Genomic DNA, 17,953 nt, shown 5'->3' on the forward strand with positions numbered 1-17,953 from the left:
GACTAAATTAAATACGGGTTAACTTGCACCAAGGATAAACAAAGTTTGTGATGACAACATTGTGCTTTGGGCTGTGAATTATTGGCTGCTGAGAGCATGAACCCATCAATAAACACAACTGAAATGTCTGTGAAATTGGCCCAGTGTTGGTTCTATGTGTGGCTGATAAACACTTTTACTATTAGTTACTATACTATAAGTTAATAGTCTTACATGTTCATGGGACTATTCAGTTTTTTAGATTTTAAGGATATTTTTGGTCCTATGTTGAGTTGCCTTTTGATGTCTATCATTAAATCTAGGTGCCGAAGCAAAACCAGAGAATCACTGATTTATTCTACTCTGTTGTTTCTGGAGACACTAGTGGGTTCTAGTGCTCTCTAGTGTCATTTCTTATGGTAACACTTTACAATAAGGTTGCATATGTTTACATTAGTTAATCCATTATGTATCATGAACTAACAATGAACAGTAATGTTTTTACAGCATTTTATTATTTTTGTTTACTGTTAATTTAGTGCTAGTTTATATTAGTTCATAATACATTGACTTATGTTAACTTATACTTAACTTTTAAGGCTAAAATATATTAGTAGATGAAAAAACATTAACCAAGATTAATAAATGCTGAATAATTATTGCTCATTGTTAGTTCATGATGCCTAATGCATTAGCCTCTCTCTTGCGCTCTTCCCGCCCTCCCTCTTCCTCTCATTGTTAGATGTGTATAAACCAGCCATATCCCACCGGGATCTGAACAGCAGGAATGTGCTTGTGAAGTCAGATGGCTCATGTGTGATCAGTGATTTTGGACTCTCCATGATTCTGACGGGAAAGAGACCACCCAGGGATGGGGAAGAGGACAACAGTGCCATCAGTGAGGTCAGCACACAGTAATCCAGACAAGTCCAGTCATATCCACTCCAGACTAGTGGTGTACTGTATATCCAATCATATCTGTTGTATCTCTCACACTCTATAGGTGGGTACAATGCGGTACATGGCCCCAGAAGTGCTGGAGGGGGCGGTAAATCTGAGAGATTGTGAGTCTGCACTGAAGCAGGTGGATATTTATGCACTGGGTCTGCTTTACTGGGAGACATTCATGCGTTGTGCCGACCTCTTCCCAGGTATCGCACACAAATACGCACACAAATACGCACATGTGCATATCTCTCCATGTCATATCTGGTATTTGTTCTTAAAAGTACTGTAAGCAGTTCCATTTTGCGAAATTTAACCACATACCCTCTCTCATACAAAATTGCTTACAGCTCCTTTAATCTCTTTAAAACTCCTTTCTCATCAGGTGAGACGGTTCCAGAATTTCAGATGGCATTTCAAGCTGAGTTGGGCAATCACCCTAACATAGAGGACATGCAGGCACTTGTGTCGCGAGAAAAAGAAAGACCCAAATTCCCTGAAGCCTGGAAAGAGAATAGCCTGGTGAGAAATTAGGATGTGAATACTCCCTCATCTTATTAACACTTATCAACACAAACTATAATATATTCATGTATGATTGTGTGTGGGTTTATGTGTTATGTGTAGACGGTGCATTCTCTGAAAGAAACCATGGAGGACTGCTGGGATCAGGATGCTGAAGCCCGACTCACAGCTCAATGTGCGCAGGAGAGACTCACTGAACTGCTGCTTATCTGGGACAGAGAAAAATCAGTCAGTCCTGCTCTCAACCCTAGCATTGCACTATACAACCACAGGTAATAAATAACCAATAATCCCTGATAACCCAACCCCAGCCGTACACTTTACAACCATAAGTAGCAAGCAGATGCTCTCTCAACGAAAACTTACTCATAACAAAAGGACACTCACTTGTCTCTACCTACTGGCAAAAAATTGGAATGTCACAGGGATTAACTGCTTTCAGTGCTCTGGATTGGAATGACATGAACACAAGAGGAGTGATACAAACAGTAAATCTTCCCAGTGCTGTTGAACTGTATATCATGCCAATGCCAAGAGCGCTAATCAGAGGGGCCACAACTAAACTTTGATAAATATAATTAGAAACTGGCGTACTGTTTCTCTTCTTTGAACTGAAAATAGGTTTTCATCTTAAATCACAAAATACAGATCTGAAATGTAGGTGGCGCTTTAACACAGCTGAGCTCTCACACCATAGACTTCCAGTAAAATTTTGGATCGGATGCATATTTCTCTGTTTCGTCATATATCTTGGCCTCTGAATGGACTACAAGGTCAATATACTGAAGGGTTCGTTGAAAAGCAACAAAGATGATATTTAACATTTCATTATCAATAGTTGGTAAAATATTTTTCCAATGATTTGTTTGTTTAATGATTGTTTTTTTTTCTGCTGGACTGCCATTTTTTACTGGACATCTGAGATATAACACTGGATTATTTTACAAAGCAAGCTCACAGACTAGTGAAAGAAGATAACCTAAGTTAAAAGCTGATATGGAGTTTGGACTACTTTGGGGCTTATAGAAGCAGTGATCGGAGCTGACATGAGACGTTTGTCCTTGTTGCCTTACAGATATCATATTTCCCTTTGTGATTCTTTTGATAATCATTTGAACTAAGTGTGGCAAAATATTCCTGAGAATGAGAGCTTTCATTTGATATATGACTTGTCTATTTAAGTGCTCTGTAAGTGCTATGCATATTTCTACATCGTCACCTCTAGGTGCTGCTCATTTGCCACGCAAAGTTTTTAAGGCTTTATTTTGTTATTTTATGTAACATAAATACAAAAGTGATCAAGTGAAAAATGTTTTGAAAAAATTAAGATTCTAAGCTTTCAAATGATACCAAATATGTGTTACTTAGACCCCGTTTACATCTGGTATTAAAGGGTTAGTTCACATAAAAATTTTAATCCTACTCACCTGTTTGACGGTCTAAAAGTCATATTTAGGCAGCATAAAAGTAATCCACGTGGCTCCAGGTGATTTGCTTCAGAAGACATTAATTGATCGACTGGAGTGGTGTGGATTACTTTTATGATGCCTAAATATGCCTTTTGGACCGTCAAATAGCCAGCAGACTGATGACGCCTGTTTACTTCCATTGTATGGAAAAAAAAAGAGCTGAAATGTGCTTATAAAAATCTTCACTTTGGTTCTGCTCTGTCCCTCATCCCAAATCTGAGATGGCTTAAAGGTAAGTAAACCATGAGAGAATTTTCATTTTTGTGTGAACTAACCCTTTAAAATACATTTCGGGTGATCCAATCACATGTGGTCAATACAGGTCTAAATGGGGTTCAGATCACAAAAACCACATACGAATGTGGTCAAAAACGCATGTGACCACATCACATTTGAGGTGTAAACGCTAAGCCATCCTGTATGCATCCCAGACAGCAGTCAAGCACCACCCCTCCCCTGTCAATCAACCCCTAAAGCAAGAGTTTAATCTGTGCCAGTTACAATCGGTTTTCAAAGTAAAATATGTCCAGGGCCGTTTCTAGGCATAGGCGAACTAGGTGGTCACCTAGGGTGCCACCTGCCAAACAGGGACAGCAATAGGGACCTTGCCTGGGGCGCGACAATGGTCTGAAATTACCTTGAATACAAACAAAAATATATATATAAATATACAAGCACAAGAACTTCACAAATCTTCTTCAGTTTGTCTGATATCAACACGCAGAGACACAAATGAGAAGCACAAACAACTGAAGCTTGGTTAACATAGGTAATTCATTAACATAACAGAGAATTCTGCTCAAAATGTTGCTTTTGTGCTTAGATTAAATTTCAGATGCATCTGGGAGAAACAGCACACCGTTTCTTTCACGCTTTCTCTGTATTTTATTACTTTTTTTGCGTTTATGTTGTCATAAAACAGAGACTCCCCTTGAAATCTGAACACAAGTGGTCACAGGAGACGCATTTAAGTGACCAGGTGTAAACAGGGTCTTATATATCCAGGGACTTTTACAATTTAAGCGCAAACATATGTTTGGCCCCGCCAGTGGGTCCCACCGCCGAGCCCAAAGAGTTCAAAGGGCCTGATACAGTATTATTTTAACTGTTACAAATCAATGCTGATTTTTAAAAATAATTTAATATGTTCTTGTGACTGTAACAAGTCTTTGTGCTTCTGTATCTTATATAGGAATTTCTCTACAGGACGGCTGACTCCTAAAGTGGGTTCTTGCCTCGAAAACTCATCCACAAACACTGAAGACCATGAGAGTGCCACACTCCACAATGACACCTCTGCAGGCCCATCCTCAGTGGCAGCACCAAATCCTGCAGAGAAGAACAGGAACTTTATTAACTACGATTGGCAGCAGGCCCAATCACTGCAGTTTGGCACAGAGAGCTCCTCCTCCACACCCATCTCAGACACCTGCCTTGCCAACCAACCTCCACCAGAGGGCAACAGTGGCCCTTTTTGTGCTCTGTTGACTCAAGAGGACCTAGAAACAACAAAACTGGACCCAAGCGAAGTCCAGAAGAACCTACGGGAGAGCTCTGATGAAAATTTAATGGAATATTCGCAGAAAAAATTCTACCCTCCAGAAACAGCAAACTTGCACAGACCTCCCTACCCCCTCTTGAATATGGCCACTGATATTTCAGAGTCAAAGGGTTCCGGGCGCCATGCCGACACCCCACCAACTATCTTACCTAAGCAGCAAAACATCCCTAAGAGACCAAGTAGCCTGAGCCTCCTCGTTAAGCCCTCTGGAAAAACACCAACGTCCTCGTCTTCATCACTGCAGAAGAAATTTGGAAAACTTGGCAAGTCCAATCTGAAAAAAGTTGAGATGGGCATGGCCAATTCCAGTGCGGTGAGCACAGCACTTGAGCCTCGGCTGATTGTTGTTGCTATCAACGAAACTGCAGCAACAGCTGATAAATATCCAGCCGGAGCAGCTCCAGAGTCAGCAGGAAGTGCAGCGTTGAGTTCAGAGGACTTAACCTTTAGCCTCTTGACAACTAGCCCTGATGAGCAAGAGCCTCTACTGAGAAGAGAGTTGCGTTCTGACAACGCAAACAACAACAACAGCAATAACAACAATGGAGAGGGAGATGGCGATAGAGGTACTGAGGAAGGAGGGGAAGGAGGAGAGAACAATGAGAGTGTTGCTCCAACAGGGGAAGCTCCATCCTACTCTACCCTGGAGACTGTTGTACTGCATGGTCCCTGTCCTGTTGCAGTTGTGGTTCCTTCACAGGCCCAGAGCACAGTCCAGACACACAGAGAGGCCCTGCTCAGACAGAACCGTGTGCGCAGACCCGAAAGACCCAACTCACTGGATCTGTCCATCACCACACTGCCACTGTTAGGTGAGTGTAGAATGGTTGTATATGCTATAACGCATATAATGGTCTTATTTCTTCTTTCTTTCTTTCTTTCTTTCTTTCTTTCTTTCTTTCTTTTATATCTTTGGCCTTTCACACTGGAAATGACGTGATTATGTGAAGTGTATTTTTACATAGAAAGTGATGTGAGTGTACACCATTACACACATTCACTTCTTTTAGCAGCAGCAATGATTCATTTATTGTTATTTTGATCAACGAGGAATGGAAAAGAAAAAGGCATTGATACTGGGTTATCCCCGTTCTTGAGACAAGAGAGGAACACGTGGAGTTTCACAGATTGATACAGGAGTTGAAGTTGCATCATGATCGTTTTTATCAATACTTTAAAATGTCTGTTGATGAATTTGAGACTTTGCATCTGCTGGTGGCACCCTTTTTTATCTGTTCTCGAATTATCTAAAGCAAACCTATTGACCCTGAACACCATTTGGCCATGTGTTTTCGGTGAGTTTGTTAAAATTTTTTATCACTTTTAACACTCAATATAAAAAAAACCTTCACTTTGTCTTATCGCAAATGTTCGCTCTAAGTGTGAATGGCTCATTAGAAATCTATTGTTTCTATTCAAAATGTTAATTGCGGTGCAAATTCACAGAAAACATTGCATTTGTTGTGAAACGGCCTTAAAGGGAAAGTTCACAAAAAAAAATCTCTCATCATTAACTCACCTCATGCCATCCCAAATGTGCACAACTTTCTAGTAGATAGTATATAGTAAATTTATAGTAAAAAAGGACTTAAATATATATAGTGAGTTCCTTTGCGTATTTACATTGGAAAAATATAATGTCTTGTACGTGGCTACTAAAATTGGGCATTCACAAGCCACTGAGGATAATGTGGTTCTCACACTTGTTTTATTGTAAACACTATCGTCTTCCATTTTTACAGCAACAGACCAGTATGTTCACAGATGTATACTCACACAGACTCTATAAACACAAATTTTTTTCTCATGCAACATGAGCAGAAAAAACATCTTTTGGTGTAAATAGTTTGTGAATTCATTCACTTTACGTAATAATTTTTTAATTGACAATTTACACCGAGATGAATTCTGCTCGTGTGTCATGAATGAGGTCCAGAGGTCCATTCTATTAAACATTTCACATGACTTTAGCTAGGCAGTTCCCCCTAAACAACAATTAAACAAGGTCATTTCTCCCACCGCAGGCAAGACTGATGGCAACATGACAGAGGGATCAGGAGAAAAAATCAAGAAGCGAGTTAAGACTCCTTACACTCTGAAAAAGTGGCGTCCTGCCAGCTGGGCCATCTCCACGGAAACAATGGATGCTGAGCTTAATAACAACAACATTTGTCATGGAGGGCTCTACCAGAACCAGAAGCAGGGTCAGGCCAATACCAGCAGATCTAAATCGGCTTCAGCAGTGTATTTAGGGAGTCGAGGAGGATCTTGCTTCTCCGACTCCAATGATTGTGACTTTTGAACTTTAAGCTTGAAAGACAGGTAATGAGACAGGCTAAAATCGAACTCAACAGCTCTAAAAAAAAAATAAAAAAAATTCTGAAGACTGTGAAACAGATGTGGACAGGACCTTATACACTACATGTCTTAAAGTTAACCCCAATTAGTAAGAGTCTTTGTGGCTTACTTTACAGTGAAAAGAGCTATGCAGCCATCTTTAAGTTTAATGTTACCATGTTCAACATGACTTCTTTTGAAGTGCATTTGTATGTTTTCGTGTTAATTATGCATCTTGTTTTGGTTACATTTTTTCCTGCTACAATTCACAAATAAGTCATTTGGCCATTTTGGAGAATGGTCCCAAATCTTAAACCAGTGTTAACACTTAATCATCACAGTGTTCCCACAGTCATACAAAACCTGAAAATATCAGGGAATTTTATAATTGTGATTTCTAAGCATGGAAAAATCATGAAAATTCATGGAAAAAGATTTTTGAATTTCTATTGTTGATATGACCTTTCTAGTTTTGCTCTGGTTTAAAATATTTTGACTAGAAATTGCCCTGAATGAGTGCAATCTCTATAAAATTATTTTTTTAAATCCATATCCAGTAATCACGAGCTACTGGAAAAGTAATGGAAATTAATTGGTCAAACTGTGTGAGAACCCTGTCTTCAGAGTAGAGGGTTACTCATTAATATAATTATTTGAATTTAAATACATTAAGCCATGACTCTCACAAATTTGTCTAAAAGGTGACAAAGCTTACATTTTTTTGCCATGCAGACCTGCAGAGTATGTTTATGTCCTTCTCAAATAATTTATCTGGAGTTTCCTTGAACTTTGAGATGTATGAGACCTAATTTTACTGAAAGTCCCATGTGACTCTGTGGGAACAGAATCTAATATTTGAAAATAACATTGTATGTGCAAAACCTATTCATTTAAAGACAGAAGGCTTCCTCTTCTGAGTTCTTAGAGAAACCGATAGACATTTAAAAAAAGCAAATTTAACAAATTTTCAGTGTGATGACACAAAATATCTCTCAGCATCAGGGAGACACTCAAGACAATATTAAGAAGTGGTGTGACCGCACACAAACTTGGCAGCATCTATTATGACCAGTCACGGGAGTCACACCTCTCGCTCTTTGGGCAATTTACAAGCATTACTCAGAAACTAGACAGAGCTGCACTATATCTGGTACACTAACTGTTCTGAATCATGTTAAAGGGATAGTTCGCCCAAAATGTTTTATTCTCTCTTTTACTCAGCCTCATGCCATCCCAGATGTGTATGACTTTCTTCATTCTGCTGGATACAAATGAAGATTTTTAGAAGAATCCCTTCGTTCTGTATGTCCATACAATGCAAGTTAATTGGGTCCAACACTGCTCCACAAATCACACAAAGGCAGCATAAAAGTAACCCATAAAACTCCAGTGGTTTAATCCATATGTTCTGAAGCAATCCAATCGATTTTGGGTGAGAACAGACCAAAATGTAATTTTTTTTTACTGTACATCTTGCTATTGCAGTTTCTAGGCATGATCATAATTTCAAGCTCGATTTCACTTCCTAGTGTTTGACGAATGCACAGAGTGCTAGATGGTGCTAGGAAGTGTAACCCAGCTTGAAATCACGATCACCATGGAGACTGAAGATTTAAAGATTTCTAGTGAAAAATTTTTAACATTTTGGTCTGTTCTCACCCAAACCTGATTGGTTTGCTTCAGAAGACCACCTGGAGTCTGTTTTTTTTTTTATGCTGCCTTATGTGCACTGTAAAAAAAATTCTGTTGTTTTTACAAAGAAAAATTTGGCAGCTGTGGTTGCCAGAATAATTATGTAGAAAATACTGTTAAATGTAAACCACTTTACAGAACAACCTGTACATTTTACAGTTTAATATGGTTGTAATTTACATGCTGGCACTGTAAAAAAAAAAAAAAAATCTGTTAAATTTACAGTAAAAGAAATTCATAAACATGCCTTATGAAACTGTATAAATCTGTTGCTTACTTTATAAGTTATTTGTTAATCCCGTAGTAACTACAGAAGGGCATATGATGACATGAAGTTCATCAATAGTGGCTGTTCCAGGTGCTCAGTATTACTCACACAAACACTAAACACCATCAGGTAACACATGTGAGATTTCAATAATGCAGTAAATATTAACTAAATTACATCAAATATATACACAGAACACCCCAGTGTACGTAACTGATATTACAAATATGATGAAACATAACTATTCCCATAAAATATAATGAAATGTAAGGGGTCATGCAGGGAACCTTGTGGGAATGCCCGATTACTGTTTTTTACTGTAATTTTAACAATAATTTACTGTAAAAAAGTACATGTACTCTCGTTCTTTTTACCATTAATTTTACAGGAAAATCGTACTTTTTACATTTAAATAATGTAATTTTTACATACTTCTATTGTAAAAACTACTGTATTGTCTTTCAAAATATATAAAACAATTTACTGTATATTTTACAGTTAATATTTGTTAATCAATTAACATTTTATTTCTGTAGCATTTTTACAGTATTTTACTGCTAAAATTACAGAATTTTTTTACAGTGTGCTTTTTGGAGCTTCAAAGTTTTGGACCAAATTCACTTGCATTGTATAAACCTACATAGCTGAAATATTGTTCTGAAAATTTTTGTTTGTGTTCTGCAATAGAAAGAAAGTCATATATATCTGGTACGACATGAGGGTGAGTAAATTATTATTTTGGGTGAACTATCCCTTTAAAATGTCTTACATAATATGCTTTGAACCTACTTATTATTTGTCTGTTTTCCTATGTGTGTGAGGTAGTGTACATGAATGCACAAGTTCAGTTATCCTTGTATTTGTTCCTGTGTCTTTGTGTCTTGTCTCTGGTCGTGTGAAAGGTTTTTGTGCTGCATGTTTGTATCTATACCTGTGGGGATGTGCATCTTCATAAGCATTTACCTGTTCCAATCATTTTATGATCAAGAAGTCAACAAACTGATAAAGGCCAAAGGTCTAATCAGCTTGATCATAGATTTTTTTTAAAGCACAGCACACAAGAGCTGCATTTTGTGCTATGCACAAACACATTTAGCAAGCAGCTCTGGTCTGAAATGGAAAATTCTTGTATTGATAATCTGCTCTGGCTTGTAAGTGATAATTAAATGGACACTGTCATTTTCATTGTTTAAACAGTGTCCCAAATTATACTCGCCTGATCTGACCATTGCACGTTTTAAATGCATCTTAAAGAGCATAACATATTTTCAGTCGAGACCCTAGCGTGTGTGTATGCACATGTATGTTTGTGCATGTATGTGTGGGTGAGTGTTCATATGTTGTTATTCTCCTGTTAAAACAATCGTATATCGGAGTGTTGTGGTCAATCATTTTATTACCCCCTTGCTGAGACCTTTTGAAAATTGTGATTTGTATAAGAAGGTGCAGACTGTGTATTTTTATTTGCAGATTTAAATTAAATTATGCTTTGCATTTGCATGGTCTCAACATATTTATAGTATGAGGAATAGAAACATGGAACTTCACTCATCTATTGGCGCAAACAATTGTAATTGCAGTATGACCCTATTACCACTAGTAGGCGCACTAAAAACCGTTAGTCCAACCTTTTACCTTTTAGATGTATGTTTATTCGATCACAGTAAAGCAACATTTAAATTAAAAACGTCACAAATAATTGGGTTTTGTATCTTTAATAGTTGGCACAAGGAATTCTTAATGCATTATAAAGTTAAATGTCTCATAATACACATTGCAACTGTTGTATCTTTCTATAAATAATAACAGTTAAAGTGCATTATAATTTTTATAGGTTACACCTTTACTATTACGACAGGCTATAACTTTACATAATGAAACCTACTAATAATTATTAAACTATAATAACCTTAATAATGCATTATGCATGCCATTCATGTCTCATAGTGAGTGTTATCCAGTGCTAGTGACACAGTGCTAGTTGTTCTTCTATTTAACCCTATCCTGAGCTCAAGATACCATGTGGGGCTGAATTGTAAGGAATCTGCCTCCTTGGCTCGGATAGCTGTCAGTGTCAGAGCTGGAGTTTGTTGCTGTGTGAAACTGATAGGAGGTGTCGCTGCTCGCGCGGGAGTCTCATCACGCACTCACGCGCACGGGGAGTGCTAAACTGACACGGAGAGGCGCGCGGGACTCCGGAGACTCGCGGTTACGAAGTAGGGGCGAAAAGTGAACGCTTCACCTCTCTGACTATCTGACGCTGCTAAAACAAACAGAAGTATGGAATTGCGAAGTGGATAAATGCCCAGTCTGTCTCCATGGTATTACTTTAAGGAATGCGCCGTCGCGTCATGTTGTGAAGGACAGGTCTCAATTGAGGACTTCCTCGCTGGACAGCCTGTGTTATTTCTAGAGCCATGTGTTCATAGACTTCCTTTATCAAACAAACTCAACGTGAGATGGCTTCGTCGGCTCAGCCCGAAACGCGAAAATTCACGCGAGGTCTCAGTAAGCCCGGCACCGCCGCAGAGTTACGCCAGAGCGTCTCCGAGGTCGTGCGCACTTCTGTACTGGTGGTGAGTGGAGGGGTCTTTAAAGTTTGTTTTTTATTTAACTGCATCGTTTGTAGGAGCAGCCCACTTTTATTGCCTTAGTGCCTTTCCATTAGTAGGTAGGCTACAGCCGCTGTAATTTATCCAAATTATGAGCTAGATAAGGAAATATAGGACAGGGCTGTTAACAGGCACACGTGACAGTTTATAAATTGATAAGTAGATAGCCTACATGTCACTGATTGGATATAAATTTACAGCTCCTCAAAAAAAATTTTTTTTCTTTCTCAGCTCAATATAGACAAACTTAGTGTCATATTAAATATCTTTGAATAATGCCACCTGTAATATTATGTCTTCAGCTTCCATCTTTCCAGCCATGCCTCTTTGAAATTAAAAGTTTTCCACCAGTGTCTAGTCACTGATTGTGATTGTATTGGACTGGAGTAAAAATGGGAAAAAAGGCTTTTAGAAGCTTCCAGCTGTGCTCTTTCTTGCTGAAATTAATCTACCAGCAGCAGCTTTGCTTAACAGTTGAAATGTCACCTGCATTACTTCATCTTTCAGAACAGCAGAAGGAGTCTCGGAAAATGTCAGTATGTGGTCTCATCATCCATTAGCTGTTATGCAAAAACAGGAAAGTTCCATCTGGAATTAATGTAGATCATTGTGAGCTATCTGATTCCACCATAATTCAGTTGTTGCCTTACCTAAGTAACACTTGGAAACCAGATGAAAGCGCTGAACTTAAATTTGCCATCCTCATTTTGTGGAAAATCTGTTTCGAAAGCCAGGTACATTATTTGAAGATCAGGGAATGTGCATGCTCATTTAAATGATGCTGCGTTGTTTTTAGTTAGGTAATGTCTTACATAGTCAATTTAGTTTAGTGCAAAGTTTATCTGAAATAATTGATACCACAATTATAGACCAAATTGGAAGTAATTCAGAGAATGGCACGGCATTTCCTCCACACTCAAAAAAGTTGCTCTTTGGCTTAACTTGATTTGGCTGTGGACAATGCTTCCAAGTGTTTGAAATTAGTTTACTTAACTTAAAATTACTTTGTAATCTCAACACAAACACTTTTTGTGCAAATAACTTTTCTTGATCTTTTCCAAGATGTGTCAATGTAACTCAAATAAATCTTTATTATTTATATATGAACTATCTAGTAAAAGTGAATGTTTGCATGCAAAATGCATGCTTTTTTGGAAGCACTACAGAGTGTAGTTTAGTAACTATGCAATGGTTAGTCCAGCAATTGTTCCACGAAGCGAGCAATCAATTTAATTAGCTCAAGCTCCAGTCTTCACCACAATGGTAACCCCCAAAACTCCAACATACATTTACATTTAAGCATTTGGCAGATACTTTTATCCAAAGCAACTTACGGTGCATTCAGGGTATACATTTTGTCAGTTTGTGTTTTCCCTGGGAATCTAACCCATGATCATCTTGGCATTCCTAACAACATATTAAACAACATTAATAAGTATCCCTCTTTATATTTGTCTTGCACAAAAACACATAAAATAATACTTAATTGTATACCATATTAACATATCTCTTTCGAGTCCCTTGCAAAGCATGCTGGATAATGGAAATCCCCTGCCCAGTTTCATCAATGCTAAATTATCAACAAAAGTATTCATGAAGTTCCAACTCAAACTGATTAAGTAAACTTCTATTTTACAAATTTAAATGGATAGAATGCAATCAACTCAAGTTACGACAAAGAATTAAACAAGCAGCTCTGGTCTGAAATGGAAAATTCTTGTATAGATAATCTGCTCTGGCAAGTCAGTGATAATTAAATGGACACTGTCATTTTATTGTTTTAACATTGTCCCACAAATCCTTGCCTGATCTGACCGTTGCATGTTTTAAATGCATCTTAAAGAGCACAAAATATTTTCAGTCAGAAGACCCTAGTGTGTGCATATACACATGTTTGTATGCACAGGGTAGAATTGTCTTGGTTTAGTTCATTTTAATTAAATAAATTGATCTTTAAAATCTTTCAAAGATTTGATGCCCCTAACCACTTTAATAATTCCAGTGATTAGTTTTTGCCCAGTAGTGCTCATTGTATGATCCCGGTACCTTAAAACTTGATTGATAAAAAAACAAGTAAAACAAAACCAAAAAATGCTTGTGTGAAGTTGTGTAAAGCCAGCTAATCAGATTAGGCCATGCCAGATTGAGAAAGTGCCTTCTGGTTTTGTGTGCGGTATGCATCAGTTGATCAGTGATTGGTCTGTGGGTGGTCTGTGGTTGTGCCATATAGACTGAGACTAGTTAATAAATTGTTATGGCCTCTTCATTCACTTCCACTTTTGAAAATGTTAAGTTGTAGCCTAATTGTTAAGAGCCGTTTGTAGCTATATGCAGTAAAAGAGTCCACTTAGGGCCTCCAAGACCCCAGGGGCCCCAAAAAAGCAAGTTCGTTTTTGTATTTTGTTGTATTTTATATTTAAATATACTAAAAGCTTCGATTAAGACTCAGGCAGCTTTTATGGCTCAATTAGACAATTTTAGTCTGCCCCCTTGTGGCCTGAGTGGGAAGGGAAAATGTAACTGCAATTCATGGGTGGGCCTTGAGGGAATGAATTCATGGGGAATGACCTTGACCCTCAGAGTTGGTGGAGTTAAAATCCAGCTCTGTCACCATTGTGACCATTAGCAAGGGACATACAGAGGTGAGTAGTAATGTGCTACATTTACGTTTTTGAAAGAAATTAATATTATGAGTATATTTAATGGTGGGTACTTTTCAATCTTACTCAAGTAAATTTGTAAATGAATTTTGTATACTTTTATTTCATTACAATGAGCAACATTCCTGTCATTACATTACAGGTTTTCATTTAATTTTAATTTTAAGTGAGCAGCAAGCGCTCAAAACAAATACTTTCTTTCGTGATGCAATGCCTTCATTTTACACCTAGACAAGCGGATATTTCAAGATTTAAATTACAGCGCGGTAAGTGTTGGCAATAATGATAACATGGGTTTGTCTTTGTCATGGTCATTTTTAGGGTGATTCTGGAACTATGGGCTCTTATGACCTCAGTTTATAATTGTACATTTTATATCAGTGCTGCAATATATCAGTTCCTACTGTATAAATGGATGTAGACATCTGCGTTTTGTGTGAATGTCTTTTGCTTTGCCGATTGTGTGTTTGACTTCTGGAGAGCGAGCTAGACAGTATTTTTGCACATGCACAGCATTCCAGCTTTTGACAGATGCAAAAGCAAATTTTTCTTATGGACAACAGAAAACAAGCTCTTAACTTAAATAAGCCTAATACGCTTTCATACACAGAGATAATGTGTAGTTTACCCTAAGTGTACAGAACTAATTATCTAAATTCTTTCGACACTGAAAATACTGTAACTACTTTTGAAATAGTGACAGGAATTAATAAAACATGACCTTGCTTTTTTTTTATTCAGCATTATATATTATTGGGCCTGTGGAACATTGCATTATGTTTTTCACCATAATAATTACTAGAAACTGGTTTCCAAATGTATCTTCTAATTTGACAATTGACAGATTCGTCCAAATCTGACAAGTATCCTTAAAGTAATAGTTAAGCGTAAATTAATGTTCTGTCATCATTTCCCCACCCTCATGTTGTTCCAAACCCATATGACTTTATGTATTTTGTGGAACCCAAGGATGTAAGATAGAATGCTAGGGATTGATGTTCTCAGTCACTATTCCCTTTTAAAATATGGAGGTGGAAAAAAACATGCAGTGAAAGTAAATGGAGACTAAGGCTAACATTCTGTCTTACATCTCCTTAATTGTGTTCCATGGAAGACAGAAAGTCATATGGTTTGAAACAACATGAGGGTGTATGAATTATAAAAATAAGAAGTAGAAGAAGAAGAATGATAATTATTATTGTGTAATACATGTTAAATGTGTATTATGTAATGAAATATTGGGATGTAAATGTCCATTATGTTATATTTGGAAGTAACTGGTTACTCGCTACTTGAGTGTTCTTTAAATTGGATACTTTCTTACACTTACTCGAGTAATTTTTAACATTACTTCTTTCACTTTGACTTCAGTAATTATTATTTTTAAAGTAATTGTACTTTTACTTGAGTAAGATTTTGGCTACTCTACCCACCTCTGGGTACATACTGTAAATCTTCCCGTCATTGGTAAACTCCCAAGTCACATAGGCAAAAGGGAAGTCACTACATTAAAATGCTGTTAAGTCTACTTCCGCTGTAAATAAACTCTCTGTGTTGTCATGTCCCGCTGCTGGAAGGCACCATGGCAGTTCCCCAGATTTGTGGGTCAACCTACAAGACCCTGATTTGTTAAGCATTGAATCAAAGCAGGGTGTTTTCCAGTCCATCTAATATAACCATGGTTACTCTTGGTTCAAGGATTAGACTTGGAGTTTGCCCTTTGACATCCATTAAGTTTGGCTTTGTGCTGTACATTTTAATGACATGCTTGATAATCAAAGAAATAACATAAAAAGTTGAGGCAAATGAAAGATGGTTTATAAACTGTGTAAGATGTGTGTTATAAACTGTGTATGATGACACACACACACACACACACACACACACACACACACACACACACACACACACACACACACACACCTGTTGGGCTACCTATCATTATGAGGACTTTCCATAGACATAATGATTTTTATACTGTACAAACTATAGATTCTATCCCCTAACCCTAACACTACCCCTTATCCTGACCCTCACAAAAAATGTTCTGCATTTAAATTTTTTCTATAAAACATCATTTAGTATGTTTTTAAGCTATTTAAATTACGGGGACACTAGAAATGTCCTCATAAACCACATTTATAGGATAATACCCTTGTAATTACCAGTTTGTAACCTAAATAATTGTCCTCGTAAACCACATAAACATGCCCACACACACGCATGCACGCACGCACGCACGCACGCACGCACACACACACACACACACACAGTTTCTCTGCTAAATAAGTATGCGGCAATGGCTGCTAAACAGGAATGCTGCGGTCCACTACTTAGGGTCAATAATTCCTAATTTCTTTTCACATTTCAAGTTCCAAATATTTTTCTCTCTTTCTCTCTCTCTTTTTTGTATCTCTCTATCTCTATTTAACCAATTTTTCATGTTTAAGCATAAACCCACTTAAGCATTATTATTTATATGTCACTTGAACAACTTTAGAGTGTGTAGATGGGAAATTAGCCCATAAAGCTTTATTTGTCTGTTCCGATGTTCACATGTCACTGATCAAATAGATCTGCAGGGAGTGGGAGGGGCTTCATTTGAATTGTTTTATGGAGAACACATTTAGATATCCATGAATGCACTGAAAATGAAAACTATGATCTCGTCCCACAGTGTTTGTTTTAAAGACATGAATGATTCTGCAAATTGTGCAGCTTGTTGTTCTTAGCCGACAATGAAAAAAATTGCATAAATACATTTAAGAATGAATTCAAGCCATATCTAGGGACAAGAATATCATAGTGACTTTTGGGTGGTTATTTTGACTTTGACTGGTAACACTAGCAATGCGCTAGCAACCACCCAGAACACCCTAGCAACTGCATAGCCAAGCTCTGGCAACCAATCAGAACACCCTAGCATCGTGGTGGCAATTGTTTCACAGGCTTACAGTTCTGACTATTTTAGTAAATAGTTCTGAGTACTTCTAAATCCCCAAGAGTGACCCACAAACGAGCCTAAGCATTACTGTCGTCAATCCACACTAAAAACAATATATTAGAATATTATTATGACATTGACCGTTTAAAATGGTATCGCCTGAAGCACAACTGAGTCGATGTATTTTAATAATATAATCTTAGAATATTATAGATATTATAATTACCTTTAAAAAAGGCATCGTCTGAATCATGAAGATATTTTTATTAATGTAAACGTATTAGAGATGCTGTTACCTCTCCCAAAAACTTAAACAACCCAATTACATCAGAGATAAAGGTTTTGACAACTATGCGCTATCTGGTCTCATCAAAATAAAACTGTGTAGCATGGATGTTCATCCATCAAAAGAATAATCTATCAACTATACCCTCTCCAGATTAGACATGTTCTGACAATTCATAGCATATTTTTTCCTGTGGATGTGCGCTCGCTGCAGAAATAAAAGGGGAATTGCTGCAAACATGGGGCTACCCGGTGTTTTGATTCAACAAGGGATGTCCTATCCATCCATCCATCCATCCATCCATCCATCCATCCATCCATCCATCCATCCATCCATCCATCCATCCATCCATCTAGCAACAGGGTCAACTTCGTCTAACTCTTATCTTATGATGTCCTTACAAAAAGTGTCTCTTAGCAGTTTTGTGACTAGGTTTTAAGCAAAAACTCCTAGCTCTTTGGAGATCTCCAAGTGGGAAGATAAAAATCTTTGTGAATATGGGCCCTGACCACTGATAGATTGTGTGACTGATCGCTAACATATTTTCTTTGCTTGTGTTGAAAACCGGTTAATACTGGGGCTGTCATGACTCCAACTCATTGGGGATAAGTGGCCGGGGGTATTTGTATCAATATGAGTGTTACATTTCAATTAATGGCTCATCTCCTCCACCGA

General features: G+C 37.6%; 1 protein-coding gene across 4 annotated transcripts in view; it reads left to right on the forward strand.

Moving 5' to 3' along the window:
* The window catches only part of LOC127646284 (bone morphogenetic protein receptor type-2-like), a 46,718-nt gene extending 36,087 nt beyond the window's left edge, over positions 1-10,631 (forward strand). For all 4 annotated transcript variants that reach the window (XM_052129809.1, XM_052129810.1, XM_052129808.1 and 1 more), the window contains 6 exons: positions 722-882; positions 983-1,130; positions 1,310-1,446; positions 1,552-1,721; positions 4,111-5,291; positions 6,504-10,631. In XM_052129809.1, the coding sequence (XP_051985769.1) occupies positions 722-882; positions 983-1,130; positions 1,310-1,446; positions 1,552-1,721; positions 4,111-5,291; positions 6,504-6,781 (2,075 nt within the window). In that variant the 3' untranslated portion in view covers positions 6,782-10,631. The remainder of the gene's footprint in view (positions 1-721; positions 883-982; positions 1,131-1,309; positions 1,447-1,551; positions 1,722-4,110; positions 5,292-6,503) is intronic.
* Positions 10,632-17,953: the final 7,322 nt, after the last annotated feature.

The sequence above is a fragment of the Xyrauchen texanus genome, chromosome 7 (genome assembly GCF_025860055.1).
Source record: "Xyrauchen texanus isolate HMW12.3.18 chromosome 7, RBS_HiC_50CHRs, whole genome shotgun sequence".
Taxonomy (NCBI): Eukaryota; Metazoa; Chordata; class Actinopteri; order Cypriniformes; family Catostomidae; genus Xyrauchen; species Xyrauchen texanus.